At 49.5% G+C, this 21844-nt stretch overlaps 1 protein-coding gene across 1 annotated transcript in view; it reads left to right on the top strand.

Moving 5' to 3' along the window:
• Positions 1-14721: 14721 nt before the first annotated feature.
• The window catches only part of HTRA1 (HtrA serine peptidase 1), a gene marked incomplete at its 5' end in the record, with an annotated part of 63374 nt that continues 56251 nt past the window's right edge, over positions 14722-21844 (top strand). Inside the window, one exon of the mRNA XM_079696922.1 lies at positions 14722-15277. Coding sequence (XP_079553048.1) covers positions 14722-15277 — 556 coding nt within the window. The remainder of the gene's footprint in view (positions 15278-21844) is intronic.

The raw sequence follows: 21844 nt of genomic DNA on the forward strand, positions 1-21844 counted from the left end.
TTAAAATTCAAGTGTGACATATATAATTTCTCATAAAGAATCAGTGATCCCAGGAGAACAAGTCTGGGTTTCCCATTTGAGAAACAGTCTCCTTATGGAAAGTGTTCAAACTTCTTAGCTTCAGGCACTTACATTTCCACCTTCTCACACAGTGCTTCTTGTATATCGTATGGGCCAGTTCCAGGGAACCATTCTTTGTTTCCTGATTTTCCTGCCTCCCTGTCATGATCCGTGCTGGTCCTTCTGCCTGAATGCCACTTTCCTGATCCCTTGTGCTGTTTAATGCCACTCATCCTTCCATTTCCGCTAAGATGCAACTTTGTCCTTGAGATGTTGGACTTGCTTTCTCAGCTTCCCCACAGCACAAGCCACGATGGCCCCAAAATACCTGATTCCCTCTCCCTTCCTGTGCCAACATTCAACTCAGTTAATTGGAACTGGAATGCATTTTAAGATTTTGTGCTTGAACTCTGGGCTGACTGTATAGCTTTTTCTCTCACCGCTGCAGTCTTTTCAAAAAGCCAATGACTTCAAAATTTGGAAGAGATTAGAAAATGGAAACAGCTTCAGTCTAGCGGTTTGTTGATTAGATTGGCCCAAAAGGGAAGTACATAAGACAGAAAACAAAATTTAAACAGATCCTGGTAGTGTTGGCCGCTCTGTGAAAGTACTGCAAGAATGCGTGGTTTCAGCAGTCACTCACAGCTGTTGGAGGTCCAGGGTCCCTTTCACGCTCATCACATTCAATTTTACATTGAAGTTTGGAGCACCCATAACCGTCCCATTGCTCTTCTGAGCCTGCAGTGGGAGAAAGTAAATTCTAATTCCCGAAAGCAGTGGCTCTCAAAGTGTGGTCCGGAGACCAACAGCGTCACCGTCATCCAAGAACTTGTTAGACGTGCAAGTTATCGGCCCCTCCCCAGTGCTACTGAATCAGAGCCTCTGGGGATGGGACCAGCAATCTGTTTTAACGCCTCTAAGTGATTCCGGTGCCCATAAAGTCTGAGACCCGCTGCCCTAAAGCATCCATGGCGTGTCGTGAATTCTCTCCTAGGCATCTCCTTAGGAGAGCTGAGAAAATGGTCACCCATATCACCATCTGTGTTCTGGGGTTCAGTTGAGGAACCCCACTGAGAAAGGCTGCCTGCGTCCACCTGCTTTGAGAGATTACACTCAGATGAGAATAAAAAGTTTTCTTATTTGATATCTTCTATAGAGACAGAATTTTATCAGGAATCTAGGAAAGGTGCTTATACCATTTAACTCTGAGCCTCCTGGCCATGGAAGAAGCAGATGTTGAGTTCTGTAAGTCTGTTGTTTGATGCAAAGAAGCATGTCACCTTTACTCAGCCAGAGAGCCTTTTTGGCATTGAATATTCAGAAGCTTCTGTTGTCTGGATGTGTTACAAGGGACATTGAGTAAGATGGGATCAATGTCCCTAACACTGTCACAGGAGTCTGTGCAGTCTTCTCTAAGCTGTTAGTATTAAAAATCTATTTCTGGGCTTCCCTGGTGGTACACTGGTTGGGAGTCTGCCTGCCGATGCAGGGGACACGGGTTTGTGCCCCAGTCCGGGAGGATCCCGCATGCCGTGAAGTGGCTGGGCCCGTGAGCCATGGCTGCTGGGCCTGCGCGTCCGGAGCCTGTGCTTCGCGACGGGAGAGGCCACAGCAGTGAGAGGCCCGCGTACCGCAAAAATAAATAAATAAATAAATAAAATAAAGTACCTAAGTATAACTCTATGCTTATTAAAAAAAAAAAAAATCTATTTCTTCCCCCTGACTTGAAATAAGACTTTTATCAGTGTCTTAGTCAGCTTGGGCTGCTACAACAGAATACCTTAGGCTGAGTGGCTTATAAACAACAGAAATTTCTTTCTCACCCTCTGGAGGCTGAGAAGTCCAAGATCAAGCTGTTTTGGTGTCTAGTGAGAACGCTTTTCCTGGTTCTAGGCAGCTGTCTTCTCGTTCTGTCTGCACGTGGCGGAGGCACAAGGGAGCTGTCGGGAGGCTCTGATGGGGTGAGAGTGGAGCCCTCGTGGCCTAATCACCTTGCCAAGGCCCCACCTCCCAGTACAATCACCTTGGGGGTTAGGTTTCAAGATATGAATCTTGGGGGGGAGACACAGACATTCAGGTTATAGCACTCAGGCAGTAATCACTCAGAGTGGAGTCCATTTCTGAACTTCTTATAACATGAATACGGATAGTTCTCTGCCAGAATCATACACTATGAGTAATTGTAGTCAACGATATATTTTAATATCATAGAAATGTTTTTCTATTCAATTTTTGAAACTCTGAATCTTTATCTTGGAGTTCCAAAATACCTTACTTTTTAAAAATTGGAATTACGTCAAGTTTGTAGTTTTGTGAGGTGCTCCTGTTATGACGGAGATGTGATAGTAGCTGTGTCAGGTGACTGTGGGCGGGGGGGTCTCCCCACTGGGGACCTTCCTGGTAGCTGTTTGCATTTGGGGGAAGGAGGTTTGCGGAGAGGAGGCCATGTGCGTGGAGGGAGAGGAAGGCTGGGTGGAGGCTCTGAACACAGAGGAGGCTGTGAGTAACATGTGTCTTTGGAGATAGGATGATAAGAAGTGCCCCTGCTTTAGGACCAGGTGGCAGAGTGGGCACAGAGAAGGGTGTTCCCCCCAGTTCTGTGGAACCCGGTGTGGACACAAGCCACAAAACTGACATCTGCCAGGCCATTGGTCACTTGAGTTGGTGAGGTGCTTGGGGCTGGCTCAGGAAAGTCAACTGTTGAATTTGGGGGAATTATGCAAGCTGGTTGTCAAACAGCCATTATTGAAAATTAGACATAAACTTACAATTACATAAATTACATTAGGAACAAAGGTAATAAAAAACCTCAAAACTCATCACTTCCTAGTTGCTTTACCGCATCTAACTATTACCCATGCTCTAGGGGTTATTTACATCTACTGGACCTGGGTAGTTGATGGACTATGTGATGCTGTGCACCCTGCCTCTCCTTCCAATTCCGTGTTCAGTGATGTTACATTGGCAGTGTGACGTGCCCACAGGAGGAGCATTTACACCACAGAAATAGGCAAACTGGAAGTTACAAATTAAGGCTTGATTTATTCTTTTACTGATTGTCTAAATGAGGGGTTGGCAACTTTTTCTGTAAAGGGCCAGATAGTAAATGTTTTAGGCTCTGCAGCCCATAGGGTCCCTGGACTCTTTATTTTTACTTTTCAAATTTAGGTCTATGATCCACTTTGAATTAATTACATTTGATGTCTGTATGGGACCTATGTTCATTTTTCCCCCCATATGAATAGCCAATTAATCCAGCACCATTTATTGAAAAGACCCTATTTAACTGCAGTTATGCCTTTGTGCAATCAGGTGACTATTTGTCTGTATGAGTCTGATTTGGGCTCCTTCCTGTTCCATTGCTCTATACTTTCATCCATATGCCAATACCCAGCTGTCCTGATTATTGTTAAATTATGTTGTGATTCCTAAACACCATCTTCAAGGGTATCCTGGGAGTTGCCAACTCTATAGAGTTTGCAAGGCCATTTCCTTGTGCCAGGACACAGAGAACTGGCCCCTAGGGATGGGGACAGTGAAACAGGGAAAACAGAAAGGGAGTGGATAAGCCACGTCCAGATACCAAAAGAGCTTATCTAAAGACTTCAACGTTTTTTATTTTTTAAAGCTGTATAGATATCTTGGTGGATTAAAAAACATAGAAAAGCATCCTCATTTTAAAATGTCAGAAAATATAGATTTGGAACAATCTGTAATCTTTTTGTATTCATTCAGTGCTAAGCACTTGGTACACACTCTACCATGTGCCCAGTGAGTAGAAGGCAGTCATGGATGGAGCAGATGCTGAGCTCAGAGGAGGGAAAAGGTGGGTTTGAAGTGCCTAAGGGACTAGGAGTGACCCCAGGAAGGAGCACAGCCCAGGGTTGAGGGGCCCTAGGAGAGGGGGCCTTGGCTTTAAGGAGAGCACGACTGGGGAGGTTGCCACCTAACAGGGCTTTGGCTTTCTTGACCTTTCCTTCCTTCATTTTAATACTCTCTCCCCTAGTATTAATAGTTAGTGCAAAAAATAAAAAGAAGCAGAAACTATCATCCATCACCCATCACCCCTCTATGCAGAATGAACCACTGTTAACACTCAGGTTTTGTTCCTTCCAGGTTTAAGTCTGATGATTATTTTTTTAAACAATCAGGAGCAAGCAGCACACACAGTTTTATATCCTGCATTTCTTGTTCGGTGTGTAAGTAACCCCCTGGGTCTTTCTTCTGTTTCCTCTGGAATCTCAAGCCAGGGAAATTGGGCCGTTAGTGGAGGATTTCCTGAAATCTCTTTGAATGATCACAGGGGTTGGGCTTGGTCTTCCTGAAATTGAGGGTTCTGGTTTTTTCTCCCTCCACTCCTATCAAGCTGCAGGTCTTCACGTCAGGAAGGCTAGTGTAAATGCAGGAGACTGAGTTTTCAGTCTGATTTCTAAAAGTAGTGGTTCTTCTTCTTCTTTTTTTTTTTAAAGGAATAGAAAGTCAATTTAATAACTGGGTGCTAGGCACTGAGATAGGCTTGGGCACCCAGAAACTGTCCCTAAGTAGGGGAGTCCAGCAGGAGAGAGAGAGGCAAGTGTCCATGGTGTGCGGTGATTCTATGGCAGGATGGAGAAGGGCTGTGGCTGTGAGCCCAGTGGAAAAGTACCTCGGCCGTGATTCATCACGGATAATGTGTTGCTGGTGCCCCGCCATCACCATCCGGGAGTACTGACAGTGACAGCAGAGGTCATATCAAAAATGGAACCAAGCTGAAGGGAAGAAAGTAAATGAAAATCAAGATGAAAATGTATTACTTCAATGTAATACCTGGCTTCTGCTGCAAGCGAGCATCTCTAACTCAGCCAGTGTGCGACTCGTGTCTGCTCTGTGGCTGGCACCGTCTCACTCAATGGGCAGGCCAGGTGGCTGGTCCAGGCAGCTCCCAGTCTGCTGAAGTTGTAGGGGGGTGGCATGGGGTGAGCCATCCAAGCACAGTTTGGTTGACTAAATAAGGGCTGTGGATTAGACAAATGGAATTCCCAGTGCCACTGAATTTTGGATCTCTAAGGACATTACCCTGGTTATAGAATAACTGGATGGTTTAAACATGTGTTCACATAGCATCACTACATAGGAACAGCCTGTGGTTCTCAGCCCGGCTGCTCATTGCAGTCCCTGGAGGGCCCTGAAAACTAGACACCAGGGATGCTCAACCACACCCCCTAGAGGGGTTTTTAAGAACAGTTTTATTGAGTAATAATTCAAATAGCATACAATTCACCATAGAAAAGTGTAGAGTTCAGTGGGTTTTAGTATATTCACAGACATGTGCGACCATCACCACAGTCAATTTTTAAATATCTTCAAAATGAAGCCCTGCATGCTTTAGCCATTACCTGTCTATCCCCTCATCCTCCCCACAGCCCTAAGCAACAAGGAATCTACTTTTTGTCTCTGTAGATTTCCCTGTTCTAGACCTTTCATATGAACAGAAGCATATAATACATAGTCTTTTGTGACTGGCTTCCTTCACTTAGGGCAATCCATCTTCAGGTAATCCCAAGAAAGATCTTGTGAATCTTTCACAAGGATTATCCATGTTGTAGCATGTATCAGAACTTCATTCTTTTAATGGCTGAATAATATTCTATTATATGGACATGGCACATCAATTGGACATTTGGGTTATTTCCATCTTTTGGTTATTATGAATAAAGCTGCTTTGAACATTCATGTACAAGTTTCTGTGTGGATATATGCTTTTGTTTCTCTTGGGTATATACCTAGGAGTGGAACTGCTGGTAACTCTGTTTAATTATTTGAGCAACAGCCAGACTCTTTTTCAAAGCGGCTGCACCAACTTCCATTCCCACCAGCAGTGTATGAGGGTTCCCATCTCTCCACATCCTTGCCTTCTCTTGGTCTCACCTGGCTTTTTGATTCTAGTCACCCTACTGAATGTGAAGTGGCATCTCAATTTGGTGTTGATTTGTTGATGACTAACAATGTTGAGAATTTTTCATGGGCTTGCTGGTGCTTATTGTTTTTCCTTAAAAAAATTTTTTTTGAAATAATTTTAGGTTTAGAGAAAAATTGCAAAAATAGGACAAAACTCTTATTTATCCTTAGCCCAGATTCCCCAAGTGTTAACCACATGTGCTTAATCATTCTCTATTTCTGAAACATTTAAGACTAAGTTGCAGACATGAAGCTTCTTTACTTCTAAATATTTCAGTGTATATTTTCTTAAACAAAACAAAACAAAAACAAAAAACAACTTTCCCTTTTGCAACCACAGTAAAATGATCAAAACCAAAAAATCAACACAGACTCAATACTATCGGTTACTAAATTTATCCAAGTTTTGCCAAATTCCTGGGTACCAGCATTTTTCTTTTTAAAGCTCCCCCAGGTGATTCTATTGGACAACAGGGATCTCTGTCACCTCCTCTCGCCGAGGAGGACCATTAAAGCCAGGGAGGAGAATGTCCTCAGGTCATTAACGATTTAGGAGAGAGTGTTCAGGGTACCCATCCTCTGAGGCACCTTTGTGTGACTGGGAAAAGACGCCTCTCCCAGAGCTGACCCAGATGGGCAGCCGGCTGGCGAGCTGACAGCGTCCCACCCCCTGCACCTAGCACACGGCGCATTCTCCATCCAGGACTGGCTGTAGCCACGGAGGAGTGGGTGGGGGAGAGAGGCCAGCCTTCTGAGGGCCTGGGACAGCCACTCTGTTCTGCTTAGTTGGAGGTGTGCCCTTAATTTCTGCCCTTGGCGAGTCTGTGCTTGACATTTGAGTGGGGAGGAAAGGGAGCTGACTGCAGGCAGAGCGGCAGACTCTTTCTTTGTGGCACAAGGTGAGCCCAGCTGCTAAAATCCTAGCTGAACTCTATTTACCATACGCTCTTCTCTCCTGCCAGAACCCTCCCTCTACTTCCCTATCCCTCAGGCCCGCTCCCACCCTGGTCCTGGTGGTCTTTCTAACACACAAATCTGACCACATCCCATTCCTGACTGAAACCCCATCCGTAGATGAAGCCCGAATTCCTCCATCCTCCATCCTCCATAAATGGGAGCAGTGGCCGTCTCTGCTCTGTTCTTCCCTGCCTTTGTTTAAGGTCTACAAAACAGAAACTCCCGGTGTGCGGAGCTCAGCTATCTGAGTTTTTAGCAGCCATCCAGGAGCTTCTGATGCACGCTCAGGTTTGAGACCCCCTGGCCTAGTAGCTATGGTCACAGGAAGGTCCAGGCAGGACCAGCCCTTTTCTGGTTCAAGTTATTCAAAGCACACATTCTTTACAGCTGGTGAATCAAGAATATTGACAAATATTTCCAATGAACCTATTCTGTGCCAGACAAAGGAAACAGGAAGATGGCCTGGGTGGGAGAATGTGACTGGGTGATGGGAATCCCAAAGCCCCTGGAAGGCCATCTGGGTGGCCCCTTGAGCTGGTGGCAGGGCTTGGGGTTATACTGAGAGGAGCAGAGACCTCAGCTGTCAGCGACTTCTGGTCCAGGTTTTTAGAGTAGACATCTAGAAAGCTGCATACTTCTTTTATATTCTCACAGCTTTACACATTGGTTCCCATTGGTTTAAGGATTTAAAAAAAAAAAGTAAAAGAAAAAACACTTGGTGGTATATGTAAGAAGACAATTCAAGTTTGTAGAAGAAGAATCTGGGCCTTCTAGGTCAAGTTGGTTTAAACTTTGATTTCCAAGCACCTTAGAGATCCTATTGATAAATAAACATAGCGAATGCTTTTTTTTTTTTTTTTCTTTGCGGTACGTGGGCCTCTCACCGTTGTGGCCTCTCCCGTTGCGGAGCACAGGCTCCGGACGCGCAGGCTCGGCGCCCATGGCTCACGGGCCCAGCCGCTCCGCGGCATGTGGGATCCTCCCGGACTGGGGCACGAACCCGTGTCCCCTGCATCGGCAGGCGGACTCTCAAACACTGCGCCACCAGGGAAGCCCTAGTGAATGCTTTTTAACGCTTATAGAACTCTGGCACTTTGAGGATACTTTAGTGTCTATATAACTAGGTGGTGAGATAGCTCAAAGGTTGAAGCCCCCCCTCCCTTTTAAAAAGTCTTTTTACGAGTACCTTTAAAATTCTGGCTCATAATTTCCTTGAGTCAAAGTTGAACAATCTTTCCTAAAAGACAGCATGTTCTATATGTGAACTTTTTCCCATATAGGTGAAGGGGTCACATATGGATCACATATGGATGAAAGGGGTCAAAACGTACAAACTTCCAGCTATAAAATAAGTAAGTCCTGGGGATGTAATGTACAGCATGGTGTCTACAGTTAATAGTATTGTATTACATATTTAAAAGTTGCTAAGAGAATAAATCTTAAAAGTTCTTATCACAGGAAGAAATTTTTGTAACTATCCATGAGGATGGACAGATGTTAACTGGACTTACTGTGGCCGTCAGTTCATAACATACACAAATACCGAACCATTATGTTGTACACCTGAAACGAATATAATGTTATATGTCAATAACACCTCAGTAAAAATGCATGCATCCAAACCAAAACCTGTTTGCGCTAATACGTGCAAATCAACAGATACACGATGAACCATCAGAATGACTGAGAGTGGGATGGAGGTGGAGAGATGGACATGTGAATAAAAGAAAATAAATAAATACATAAAACAAGGGAGGGGTCTTGAATGGAAAAATATAAAAAGTATGATTTACTCAATCCTGTGCACTGAGGTCCAAAATAAATATATCAATAAAAATATGAAATATCCACATTCTAAAAAAACCTCTTAAATGTTAAAAGATATTTTCTTAAAAAAACAAACAAACAAAAAACCCTTTTCTGAAGGCAGAGTTTTTTTTGTTTTTTTTATTTTTTTTCCAATAAGTGCTTTTTCCAACTGATTTCTGAATGATATTTTCCAGGGTTCGTTTTGTGACTAACCCAAGGGGGTAGCAGGATGCTCCCTTCTCTACCTAAAGATGACATCATCAAACCACCACCAACAGGGTTTGCATTTCGGTTTGTTTTCTGTGACGTGGTGCTGGTTTGTGTGGACTCATCCAAGCTCCTTAGTAAGGCATATGAACTTCCACAGTCTTGCCCCAAGCTCCCTTCCCATGCTCATTTCCTACCTGTCTAGACAAAATGGGCTCCTCGTTGCTCTTTAAACAGCCTTGTCTTGGTTCTGTGCCTTTAAACATACTTCTTGTGCCTACTTGCAAATGTCATTTCCTCCATGAAGCCGTTTCCAATGTGGCCAGGAGAGTTAATCACACACAACTGGGAGGAGACAGAGTGACCTGGGTACCAAATCTCACCTCTAACACTCACAACCTCGATAAGTTATGGATTTGTCCAAGTCTCAGTTTCCTTATTTCAAAAGCAAGGTTGTGATAATAACACCTACATTACAGGGTTGTTGTCAAGCTTGTATATTTAAACTGCTGGGAATCTGCTGATGATCAATAAATGCTTGTTCCCTCCCTCTCCTCAAAAAGAAAAAAAGAAAAAAAGGGGCTTCCCTGGTGGGGCAGTGGTTGAGAGTCCGCCTGCCGATGCAGGGGACACGGGTTCGTGCCCCGGTCCGGGAAGATCCCACATGCCGCGGAGCGGCTGGGCCCGTGAGCCATGGCCGCTGAGCCTGCGCGTCCGGAGCCTGTGCTCCGCAACCGGAGAGGCCACAACAGTGAGAGGCCCGCGTACGGCAAAAAAAAAGAAAGAAAAAACGGGAACAATCTTGCTTAGAAGGCGGCATGCTCTACATGTGACCTTGTTCAGCTTTTCATGCAGCTCGTGAATAACAGAAAATCGACAAGCTGTCATTCATTACAATCTGGTGCCTGCCTGTGGGTCTATTTGAAATTGTGTCTGTCTGATATTTGGTCACTGAGAGTGGAAAAAACTGGTCACGCACCTTGCACTTTTAGTTTTCTAAAGCAAATATACTGGAACGAGCTAATTAGTGCAAACGTGGACCGTTGGTCTTCTGCAGTTGATTTAGGCGACAGGTTAGTCTAAATTAATGAAAGGTCTTAATTAGAGATCTTGAGGGCTTGAAAGGAAACAGAGCAATAGCCAGGTCTGGGATTGTTTTCTAGGGGGCGGTTCTTCTTTAATTAATAGCCATGAATGTTTTGTGACTTGATATTAGAAATCCTAATATTCCTAAAGCGCTTCAGAAGTTCTCCAGAATATTTTAGACATCCATACCGTTTGCACTATTTCTGAAGGAGGGGTTTGCACTAAATAAGTCATTGCTGAAATGAATTAACTATTACAAAGCTAATGGAATCTCTTTGCTTCTTATCTTATTGGGTTATGCTAACTGCATCTTCAATACAATTCAAAGTTCTCCTTCACCTAAAATCGAATAATGTATCTATAGTTTTAACTGTCTGTTACTGAATCCACTTTTTTTTTTTCAGTCTACCATCCATATGCAGCAGGGTGATTTTGCCAAAACACAGCTCCTTAAAAGCCTAGTGGAACTTTCAGCATCAGTGAAAGCCCAACTTCCTTAGGCGGACAGCTGGAGCCCTTCTCAACCTGGCCCCTACTCCAGCTGCCTCTCCTGCCCACGGGGACCCCTTTCCTGCCTGTAGCCACACTAGAATTTTCCCAACTAGGCGCACTCGTAATATCACGCCCCCTCCCACCCCCGTGGACGATGTGCTTCCTGCTGTTCCCCGTCCCTCAAGATGGAGCTCTGTTAGCACCTTTCTAACGCCCCAATTTTCCCCTCACGGAAGTCCTTCAACCCCCCTGCATTTGTTTTCTTGTCCCTCTCTCTCCTGAGGAACAGGCACTAGTTTCCTGCGCCTCACGGAGTGCGTTCACGTGGCTGTTTACACCTAAATGAATTAAAATGAAAGACGAGTAAAATTCAGTTCCTCACTGGCACTTGCCGCATTTCAAAAGCTCAGCAGCCACATTTAGTTGATGGCGACCATCTGGGGCAGCACAAGTAGAGAGAGCCTTTCCATCACGGCAGGAAATTCTAGACTTTGAGCTCCTGCGGGGCAGGGGCTCCATTATTCCACACCGCATCTCCGGTGGGCAGTAGAGTGGCCACCACATGGCAGATGCTCAAGAAGTTTCTCCTGAACCAAACCTAACCGATCGGACGTGAGACTGTCTTCAGAGAAGCAGGACCAGTGTGTGCCTGTTGTCACAGGAGGTCACCACCTTCTGACGGTGGGGTGGCGGGAGGTGATGGGAGCGTGCCTGGTACTCAGAGGGAAGGGAGCCCAAACCAGCTCAGAGGTGGCATGTGCCAGCCAGGGTTCTGTTACTACGGAGAGAGTGAGAATGGGCGCTATGGGGGAACTCAGGATACCTGCCGCCCTGGGACCAGAGAGCAGCCTGGTTTGAGGGCATTTTGGGGGAGAGCATGGGGCATGAAGTCTGGACTTCATGTGACTGTGATTGAGAGACCAGGAAGTTAGGGGGTAGGGGACTGACAAGACTTTAGGAAGAGTCAAAAGTATTACCACTGCTCCCTAGCTTCTGGTCCTGCGGATGAGGAAAGGCAGTAGGGCCCTCACCACTCTGGGTCCTTCATGCGCTTGGGAGACCCCGTGGGAGATCTTTCTCCTTCTGAGAAGCACAGCCATGGTTCCACTTCAGAAGCCGCATTTCCAAACCCAGGCTTTGGCAGCCATGGTGTTTCATTGTTCATTCTTCGTGAATAGACTTGATTTTGTTCAAAATGAAAGCTTACATGCTGCAAATCTGGCCTGCAGAGGGGATGGCAGGGAACTCGCCTGTGTGGCTTCAGAACTGCCCCCTTTTCTCTGGAAAAATCCTCTCTAGGAATCTGGGCCAAGACCTGGTGAGTGAGAAATGACTTTTCGTGATGTATTCAAAAAATTCATCTTTTAAGAAACTGTCTTTATAAGTGGCAGCTGAGGAGGAAGAAATAAAAGAGAGAAAGAGTAACCCTCTCAGTTCAAAAGCATTATTTCTAGATATGGAGGTGCTGGGACAAAGGGAAGGTCAATGTTGGGCCCCTGAGGCCAGGTTTCACCTGATTTATTCTGTGTTCTTCCACACGTGCCCTCTCATGGACACACATGGCACACACACAACACCCTCCCACGTGGACGGTTCAGGGCCCCCATAATCCTTTCAGTGGGACTTTAATTTTCTAACTCAGAGTCGGTGGACTTGTTGGGGCCCCTGGATCAAGCTGTCCCCTTGGCGATCCGCATTATCCTCAGAGCAGGGGGGTGATCGTGATACGATCATGGCCTTTCTAAGACCTTGGGCATTTCCAACTCTGCTTCTCAGGTTCTGCTCGGTCTTCCATTCCTCCCTCAATTGACTCCTCCTGAGGAAACCACCAGCATGGCTTCCAACAGCAGGGAGGTGCTTTCTTCCTTCCCTAGTAGTACAGCCCTGTGGCCTATCTGGCTTGCATTTCTGATCATCACAGTCACAAACACCTTTTCTAGGTTGTGAACCATCACAGGAGTGGTTCCATTGCCAAAAATGCTCTTAGGTTAGTTACCCCAGGGAGACCCGTTGTCACGGCCATTTTCCTGGTGAAGGTCCCTGAGGTCCTTAAGCAACTTACAGAAAGCACAGAATTAAGGGCCAGAAGTGGGATTTTGAATCCAAGCCCATCAGATGACATGGCTCCTGCCTGCTTCACTAGGTCACACTAACTCACACTGGAGGGGAGGAAGGGCGCTTCAGGTAGAGAGGAGAGCATGAGCAAAGGCAGAGAAACCTTAAACAGGAAGGTATGCTCCAGGAAATGCAAGTTATTCAACTCTGGGGGAGCAAAGTGTGTGTGGTGGGGGGATGGAGTGGAGAACGGGGTGCGAGCGTGATGGGGACTCAGTGGGACCCTCAGGGACTTATTCTCTGACAAGAAGGGACCTCGGATAAGTTGTGGTCATGTTTTGTTTTGAATCATCTAGTTCACTCTGCGGTCTGGTCACTTGGCTGGAGGGTGGAGGATGGGAACTTGCAGGCACAGACCGTTTAGAAGGTGCTCTGGCTCCATCGCTCTTAACTTGTGGTGTGACCCGGGGAGTCACTTACCCTTTCTGGCCTTCAGTTTTCTCATCTGTAAAATACAAGTATTGGATGAAAAGGAGTTCTCACCGATTTATCCACACCGCAGGCCCTGTTTATCTCATCTGCTCACTGGCCTGCAGCGGGGACAGTCTTTTTAGTTCCTGATGGACTTTTCTAATTATTCCTCTCCGGCACCCCGCCCAACCCCTTTTTGGGTAATCACAGCCAGTCAGGCACTCAGGGCCTCTAATCAGCAGAGGTATCACCCTCCTTTGGTATCCAGGGCTGAGTGAATTCTGAGTGAAGGCCTCCCTTCCCACAAGAACGAGGTTCTGGCTTTAGGAAATACTGCCATGGGGTCTAGGGACACAGGCTGGGGACCAAGACATCTTTGTCATGCCCCGGGTTCCTGCACCTCCTGCTTCCGGGCTCTTGGTCCCAGGGACCCCTCTGGACCGTGGACGCTAACATGCCTCACATTTGGGAGGTGCTTTGAGCGGGGGTTACACATATTTGGATTTTACGTTTAAACTATTTTTGTTGGAAAAGTACCACGTGCTCAAGGGAACAACCCAAACACAGAAGAATAGTGAAAAGTCGCTAAGCCCCCCCTAAGGCCCGTGCCCACCCGCCCTTGGGAGCCTCTGCCCGGCTGGCCGGGCCCAGGGCTGCGTGAGCCCGCCTCTTACAGGGTCCTCCGGCTCAAGCTCTGCCCACCTGCCGACCTGGCACTGCCAGGGCACGGGGACCCACCTCAGGGTCGCCCCTGCTCCTCCTGACGACGCCTAGACTGGCGTCTGTCCCAAATGACCCACCGAAGACTCTCACGTGGGAGACCAAAGGCGAGCTCTTTTATTTACTAACAACGCTTTGAGAGAATCACGCGTGCGGTGAAAAATTCAAACAGTACGACGCCCCTCTCCCGCCCAAGACTCCCCCCCACCCCGCGCGTTAGCAGCTTCTCGCTTCTCCTTCAGGAGCTATTCTGTGCATGTACAAGCACGCATCCTACCCATAACAACTTTTGAAAAGAATCTGACTCGAACGATTATATTCTAATTACTTATGCCCTTTGCTTTTTTCACTTAACCGTGGATCTGGGAGCTGGCTTCCTGCCAGCCCCGCGGGCCCCGCCCGCCTTCTTCGTAGGGCTGCACAGGGTCCACGGTCCCGGTCGCGCGTGCCGAGCACGGGGGTCAGTTCCAGAGAGGTGCTCGTCCTCCTCCTCTAGAGCGCGTGACCGGGGCCAGCGGTGCCACCGCCCGGGGTCTGGGCAACGGCCCCTCCCGCGGCCGGGGCGGGTCCCCAACTCGGCAATTTGCGGGAACTTTCCCGGGCGCTCGCGCGCCGGGCCACCACAGGTTCCCCGGTGCAGAGCCTCTTTTTAGTTTTAAGGTCACGAACCGCGGCGAAGGAAGCCGCAAGAGGCGGATACGTGGGAAGCGGACACCGGGAAACGGGGCCCCGCGAGCCGGGGGGCCGACCCGCGAGCCGCCCCGCCCGCGCCCACGAGCCCCGCCGTGCCCCGGCGCGCCCGCCCTGCCCCCGCCGCGGGCGGTCCCCGGTCCAGCCGCCCGCCCGCCCGCCCTCCCGCCATCCGGCCGGCCCCCCTCCCGGGCGCAGTGCCCGTCCCCAAGGCAGCTCGTCACCGCCGCGAGGCCAATGGGCTGGGCCGCGCGGCCGCGCGCGCTCGCGCCCGCTGGCCCCGAGTCCCTCCCGCGCTCTCCCCGGCGCCGCACTCCTGCCCTCGCCCAGCCCGCCGCCGCCGCCGGAGCCGCCATGCAGCCCCCGCGCGCCCCGTTCCTCCCGCCGCTGCTGCTGCTGCTGCTGCTCGCGGCGCCAGGCGCAGCCGGGTGTCCCGAGCGCTGCGAGCCCGCGCGCTGCGCTCCGCCGCCGGCACACTGCGAGGGCGGCCGCGTCCGCGACGCGTGCGGCTGCTGCGAGGTGTGCGGCGCGCCCGAGGGGGCCGAGTGCGGCCTGCAGGAGGGCCCGTGTGGCGAAGGGCTGCAGTGCGTGGTGCCCTTCGGCGTGCCCGCCTCGGCCACGGTGCGGCGGCGCGCGCAGGCCGGCCTCTGCGTGTGCGCCAGCAGCGAGCCGGTGTGCGGCAGCGACGCCACTACCTACGCCAACCTGTGCCGGCTGCGCGCCGCCAGCCGCCGCTCTGAGAGCCTGCACCGGCCGCCGGTCATCGTCCTGCAGCGCGGCGCCTGCGGCCAAGGTACCTGTGCTCCGGGGAGCTCCCCGCTCTCCGCCTCCCGGCCCCGACCTGCCCCCGCGGGACGGACGGGCCGGCAGAGGGGCAGCGAAGCTTGGCGGGGTATTCCGGGCGCCCACTGGCCGGGAGAGGCGGGCACCCGCCCCCGCGGTGGCAGCGTTGCGCGGGCTCCGTCGGAACCGAGCTTTGCGCCTAGCCCAGGGTCTGTTCCGCGCGCGGCGGGTCCTGGACGTGCTCTGTCCAGAAGCCCGGAGCCAGGGTGACGGGGCATCCCGCCCGCTGGTCGGCTGCTGGGTGCCCCGCGGGGAACCACACCGCGCCAGGGCCTGGGGGACAAACAAGACAGGAATGTGGGCATAAAGAGAGTTGAGAGGTTCGGGGCTGAAAAAGGCGCCTTGTGCTGCGTGAGTCTGAGGCTTTGGGACCACCGGGTCTAACTTCTGTAGCTTTCCCTTCTTTTTCTGCATCTGCCCCCATCCCCCTTTAAAATTAACCATGCATTCATTTTTATTTCGGATACTGTCGTTGAAAACATTGCCTTTTCATTTGAAAGGGACGGTGTTGCCCGTCAGGCTCCGCAGTTTCCCCAGGTGACCTCCCCGCCCCCCCACCCCCATCCCCCCGCCGCCCTGGCCAGGCACCAGTTTAGGCGGTGCAGCGGCGTTGCTGCCGCCTTGCTGCCCGTGTTTTGAGCCAACCCTACAAAAATGAAAGTGGTTCTTTTTGAACAAGCTGAATGTGGTTTTGGATCACAAAAAATGCAGACGCAGGGTTGAGGGGAGAGGGTTAGGGATGAGGGAGAAGGGTACCCTCTCCCTCCTTAAGCATCTTTTCTCTATCATCAAGACCCATCCTGGCAGGGGAGGTGGTGGTGATGGGGCAAAGGGTGGAGCAATCGTCTAACTCTCTCGCGGGACCTTCCAGAGGGATGCTTCTCGTCTCCAGTCAGAGAGACCATGTGGAAAAACAATACGGAGTTCAGCTCCGGCCACTTCAGCGGTGTGGGGATGGGCCAGCCCTGCTTGGCAGTGCACTTGGTTGCAGCCACACGGTGCCTCTTCACCGCGGGCAGTGCGTGGAAAGGGAAAGAGGGGAGCCCAGCGCAAGGGGCTGCTCTGGGTTTTCTCTGTAGGAAAACGGTCCAGCACTAGGGCCTGGCACAGGTTGGCCGACACAGAGAGGAAGGTGCCAGAGCAGTGTAGGTGAAACGGAGATTGTGTGTTCCGCCAGCATGCGAGCAGGGAGCCAGCCTCCGCGCTCAGGAAACAGCCTAATTAGAGGGTGGAGGAGAGATATTCCAGAGAGAAGTGAATCTGCAGAGTCTGAGGTCTGGGCATGACAACACGTGCGTATTGGGTGCCCACTCTGTGCCCCAGTCCGTGTGCCTGGTGTGTTACACGTGTGACTGCACTCGGCCTTCACAGCCTCGAGAGGAGGGAGCCTTTGCTGTCATGCCCATTTTACAGGTGGAGGAACTGAGGTTGAATTACTTGCCCAAGGCCACTCAGCTGGAATTTGAACCCGGACAGCCTTACTCAGAAGCAACCCAGTGCTTAACCCCAAGCCTGGGGAAGGGAGGTCAGGCTGCGTAAAGGAAGTTTGGGGAGGGCCCGAAGTGCATCCCACGTGGAGTGCGGGGGTCAGGCTGAGCCAAGTCTTGTTTGGTGAATAGATTGGTGTGGCTGGGGATGCTTGGGGTGGGGGGCATCAGGGGTGACCCAGGCTGGTGGTGCAGAGCCCCAGGGCCAAAGTGTTCTCAGATTTTCTCGAGCCAGGGCAGCTCAAAACAAAAAAACCAAACAATAACCAAAGAAACCTGGGTAGGACAAAGCTAGCAGTAGAATGCCGAACACGCCAGGGCACGGAGTTCGGGCTAGTGCAATAGTTTGGGTGTGAGGTGATGAGTATAAAAAAAGTACATTGCAAAAAAAAAAAGCACATTGTGTGTTTTTGTCAAAAACAAGCCAGCTGTTACTGTTTGTAGTCTCGCTGCACAGGGTCCTGAGTAACTGGCAGTATTCAAGCACCGAATTTATTGCCAGCGAGGTGGAGTCACTGAGTAAGTTTCAGGTCATTAATAGTCACCGTGTGTGTGGAGGGAAACAGGTCGTCTCCCACTGGCTGTCAGGCCCTCAGCGGGCTCCCAGGAGAACCAGCGAGGGGACAGCCACAGAAGGTTGAGCGTGGTGGCCCAGAAAGGAGGGAGAGACAGAGGGTGCGAGCTGTTCTCCTCTGTCCGTCTTTCTTTCTGCAAATATTTACTGAGCTCTACGGTGCATCCGGCACTGTGTGTGTGTGTGTGTGTGTGTGTGTGTGTGTGTCTGCCTGGCACATAGGAGGCACCTGGCAGATGCGTGGGGGCATGTTGAATGAATAAATGAACGAAGGAAGAAACCAGAGGTGCTGGAGATACACGGCCACCCAGTCTTTCCTCAACGGAAGGTTTCACTTTTGCCGCCCTTCTCCCCCCATCTAGCATTCCGCCCTTGACTTCCTGGACGTACCTCTGAGGACAGGAGCCTGGGAGCCAAGACTTCATTCAGTCGAAGCCCTGCCCACAAGCAGGTCACCTGATGTCATTGTTAAATGCTGTGCATTGGCCGCCTGTCCAGCTGGGAGGCTTGGCAGGAGCCCTCTTTTAGCTGGAGTGCCCATGCGAGGCCTTTTGGAAGAGGCGCTGTCGTACTGGAGGCCTGGATCGGCTCCCCGATTCACAAGATCGCGAAGAGGGTTTGTCTGGAGCGGAGAGCGCGGGCAAGGGAGGTAGGACAGGCTGGCGAGCAGCATTTGGGAGCCACAGTGGATCTTTGGATGGCGGAATGTGCCACCATTCGAAAGAAAGCCCTTTTATTTGTAAGCTTCGCAAAGACTTCAGAGAGGGTCTCTAATCATGGTTCTGGAAATGAAGGCAAATCATCTATTTCAGAAATCAATGCTGCTGTCAGGGTTTGGATGGGAAAGTGTCCAGTTATACCAGAGATCAAAAGAGCTGTCGTCTTCCACCAGGGGCAGCTTGGATTAGCTTAAAGCAAAAACTCTATACTGGTCAGGGGATTACGAAAAAAGAAAGGAATTGCAATTACTAATAGTCTGATAATAAGGGCTAACATATACTTCGTGCTTATTCTGTGCCAGGCCTGTGTTAACCCATTTGATCCTCCTAACAACCCTATAAGGGGCGTGCTGTAGTCCTCCCCGGGTTACAGCTGGGAGACAGTCACAGAGCAGTACCTTGCCCAGGACTTGAACCCGTGCATCTGGTCCACAGCCCATTCATAAGCACTCTGTGCTGTTGACAGAGAAACCGAGATTATAAGCCAACCCCAGCTAAGCCGAAGCTAATAGCTGGAATAAACAGAGCTCCAGATGGCCGTGGCCTTGAGATGAAACAGAAACAAAGGACACGTCACAGTTCTCGCTCCGCAGGCACAGGAGTCTGAGGACATGGTTGCCCCCAGTTGCCATCAAGGCAGCCCTTGCTGAAAAAAACCCAAAAAAGCAGAAGCAGCTGTAGCAGAGATGCATCCAAACCAGAGCCCCAGGCCCCAAACTGCCCTTGGGCAGAGAAAGGCTCCTCCGATTTCCCAGACGCTGCAAAAAACTAGCCAGGATGTGTAGCAGATTTCTGCCAAAAAAAGGACAGGAAGCCAGAAAAGAGGCCTGAAAAAGCCTCCTCAAGCATCAGAAGCCTAGTCCTTTTCTCCTCCTGGTACACTCTCGAGGAAAGCTACCCGCCCCCCCAAAAAAAACCCAGCAGCCCCGAGCCCAGAGGTCTCTAAGCCCAGGAACTCCTCGTCCTGGTCTCACCCCAGGCCCGACAAGGGAGGGCTTCTGAAGGTGCAGGCTGGCCATGCATTCCTGGTGAAGAACCACCACTGGCTTAGATGTCTTTTGACTCGTTTATAAGGCTTTGCTCACTCTGGTTGGTTATCTTCTTTTGTTCTCAGTTGGTTTTGCTAAAGAGTTAAAATATTAAGGTTTCATAAAATTAGTAAGCCAAGTGTATAGAAGCCAAGCGTCTGAGTAACTTCGTTCCATCCAGAGGAGCTGTAAATAGATTGCATTAGCACTTAAAATAACTGCATTCAGTAAGTGATTATGGCGGGGACCATGAGCTAACTGTGGTCAGACGTCCGGCAGCCTCGGGACTGAAGGGCTGGATTCTGAGTCCATTTGGAGTTGTGTGATCCTGGACGCCGTTCCGTGCCTTGGATTGAGAAATCAGACTTTCCATGAGCTTATATTTCAAGTGAATAAATAGCGATGGTGAGGCTTAATTTGAAGAAGAAATCAAGCTTGGCAGTGGGTGAGGGTTCCTTGGAAGGCTAGCTGGGGTGGAGGGACTGACAGGCCGAGACTGCCTGTGACCCTGCTAGGCTGTTAGCTGACCAGGTGACCAGCTCCCGAGCCCTCAGAGCCTCAACAGTGAGGGGATTGGACCAGGTGATCTCTGAGGGCTCTTCCAGCTGGAATGGTGTGTGATTCTTGTAAGAAAACTAGTCTCTGAAGAATTGTGGTAACCTCATCCTTGTTTTAAAGCCTGGGCTGGCTTCTTTAAGAGTTATTTCTTTTTCTTAAGTTACTGATGGTTAAAGCCAGCGTTCGAGTTGAATGCCTGTGGCCCACTTGGGTCTGGTTGCCTCATACTGCAGCTTTGTGCTGTCTGCTGCAAGTCCCCAGATGACCACTGTGGTGACATGCCCAGCCCCAGGAGGTGAGCTCCATTGAACCTGGTGGCCCTTGCTGTTTCCCAGGGGCTCCGAGGCTGGGCTTCATGTGTCCTCTGGAGTGAGATCCCTCCTGAGCCCTTTCTCCTTCCTTCCCCATCTTCTCTGCTGTTAACAAAAAGAGGGAAAATTAATGTCAGCAGAGAACATGAGAAATGTAGCCACCCCAAATGGCCCCCATTGAAGAGGCATGTCTGTTGCTGCTGGAAGGGCAGAGTTCAGCTTTTGGAATGAGTGACGTGAGTTCTATTTCTAAGTTCATTCAGAGCATTTATTGAACACCTTCTATGTACATGAGTTCTATTTCTAAGTTCATTCAGAGCTTTCATTGAACACCTTCTATGTACTTAGAAGGTCCAGATAGAAGGAATCAGAGGTGAGAAAGGCTGGGTAGCCCATGATCTCAAGAAGTTCGTAGTAGGTCATATCACACCAGCTTAAGGAGTCAGATCACCACTTTCTAAAAGGATGACTTCTCGTATGTGACTTAAACTCTCTAAGTTTCAGTTTCCTCATCAGTAAAATCATTATAAAAATAATGGTGCATACATACCTATGTCATAGGATTGTTGAAAGATGGAAACACCTCATTATATGAACTTAGTGCTTAGAACTGTGCCCAGTGCAGTGCATTACTAGAACTGGGTCAGTGTTAGCTATAATAATAAGCATCATCATCATAATCATCATCATCATCGTCAAGGAGTCCGCTCAGTAGAGGAAGCGCTGTAATGATGTCTCCCTGGGGATAAGGTGCGTGAGTGGCTTAAAGAAGGTGTCACAGAGAAGGAGGGTGATGCGGGACCTGTGTCCTGGAGGCTGACTTGGGGTTTGCCAACAAATATGTTAGAAAAGCTTCTCTGGGCAGAGAGACTCAAGACACCACGTTGCCTGTTGTCACCCTCTGAAACCCCCAGGCGTTGTCTGTACCATCTGAGAAGTGTGTGACTTCTCTTGATTGAAGAGCTGCATGCCTGGAATGCCTGGGATTTTACAAATGTCATCTCATTGACCCTCCTTAGAGTATGTGACACACAGGAGAGAGCAGTGTATAGCAGCCCCAAGACCTTCTTGAATGATGCTTAGTTTGTTTTCCATGCTTTGGGAATTCCTCACAAGGAAAGATTTGTCACATCTTAAGAAAAAAAAAAAAGTTTGGGAGCCCACGGATACCCTATTATTTTCGATTCCTAGGACAAATTGTCAAGTCAGTGTGTTCTGTAAAAGCAGCCCTCCACAGCGTCATGTGACAGCAGCTGGTCCCTCACCAGGAGATAATCATGCTTCCTCGGGCACATGGTGGTTTCAGAGGGCGTATTGTTGTGGTTGGAATTTTCGATAATTTTCAAATTTGAATAAGCCCTGTCTTAATGAGTCAGAGCCTTGTGCAATATTTTCAAACCTCAGGAAACATCTTTTTCATTAGTTGTGCAATCAAACCTCAAGGAGAAGACGGTAGGCCTGTCTGCCTGATAAACTTTTATTTTATTTTATTGTATTTTATTTTATTATTTTTTTCTGAGAGTTTGGTGAGATTTGTGGTAGACTTCCCTTTCACATAGTCTCGGGCGAGATTTTACTAGATCATCCAACAGTTGAGTCATCTCACACCCCAGGACTAGGAGAGCTCTCTCTTTGGTGCCAGTATTCCAAGTGGCATCCCTGCTCGGTGGGGATGGATGGACACAGAGGCTTCTGCCAGTTGGGGTTGTCCAGGCCAATGGCTGCCAACTGGATACAGAGGAGGGAAGGCTCAACGTTCAGCAGTCACATCTTGTTTTCGCTGGCAGAGAGTGAGCTAGCCTGGGGGAGGGGGGGACAGGGACAGTGTTCTCCAGGACAG

The sequence above is a fragment of the Hyperoodon ampullatus genome, assembly GCF_949752795.1.
Source record: "Hyperoodon ampullatus genome assembly, chromosome: 1".
NCBI lineage: Eukaryota > Metazoa > Chordata > Mammalia > Artiodactyla > Ziphiidae > Hyperoodon > Hyperoodon ampullatus.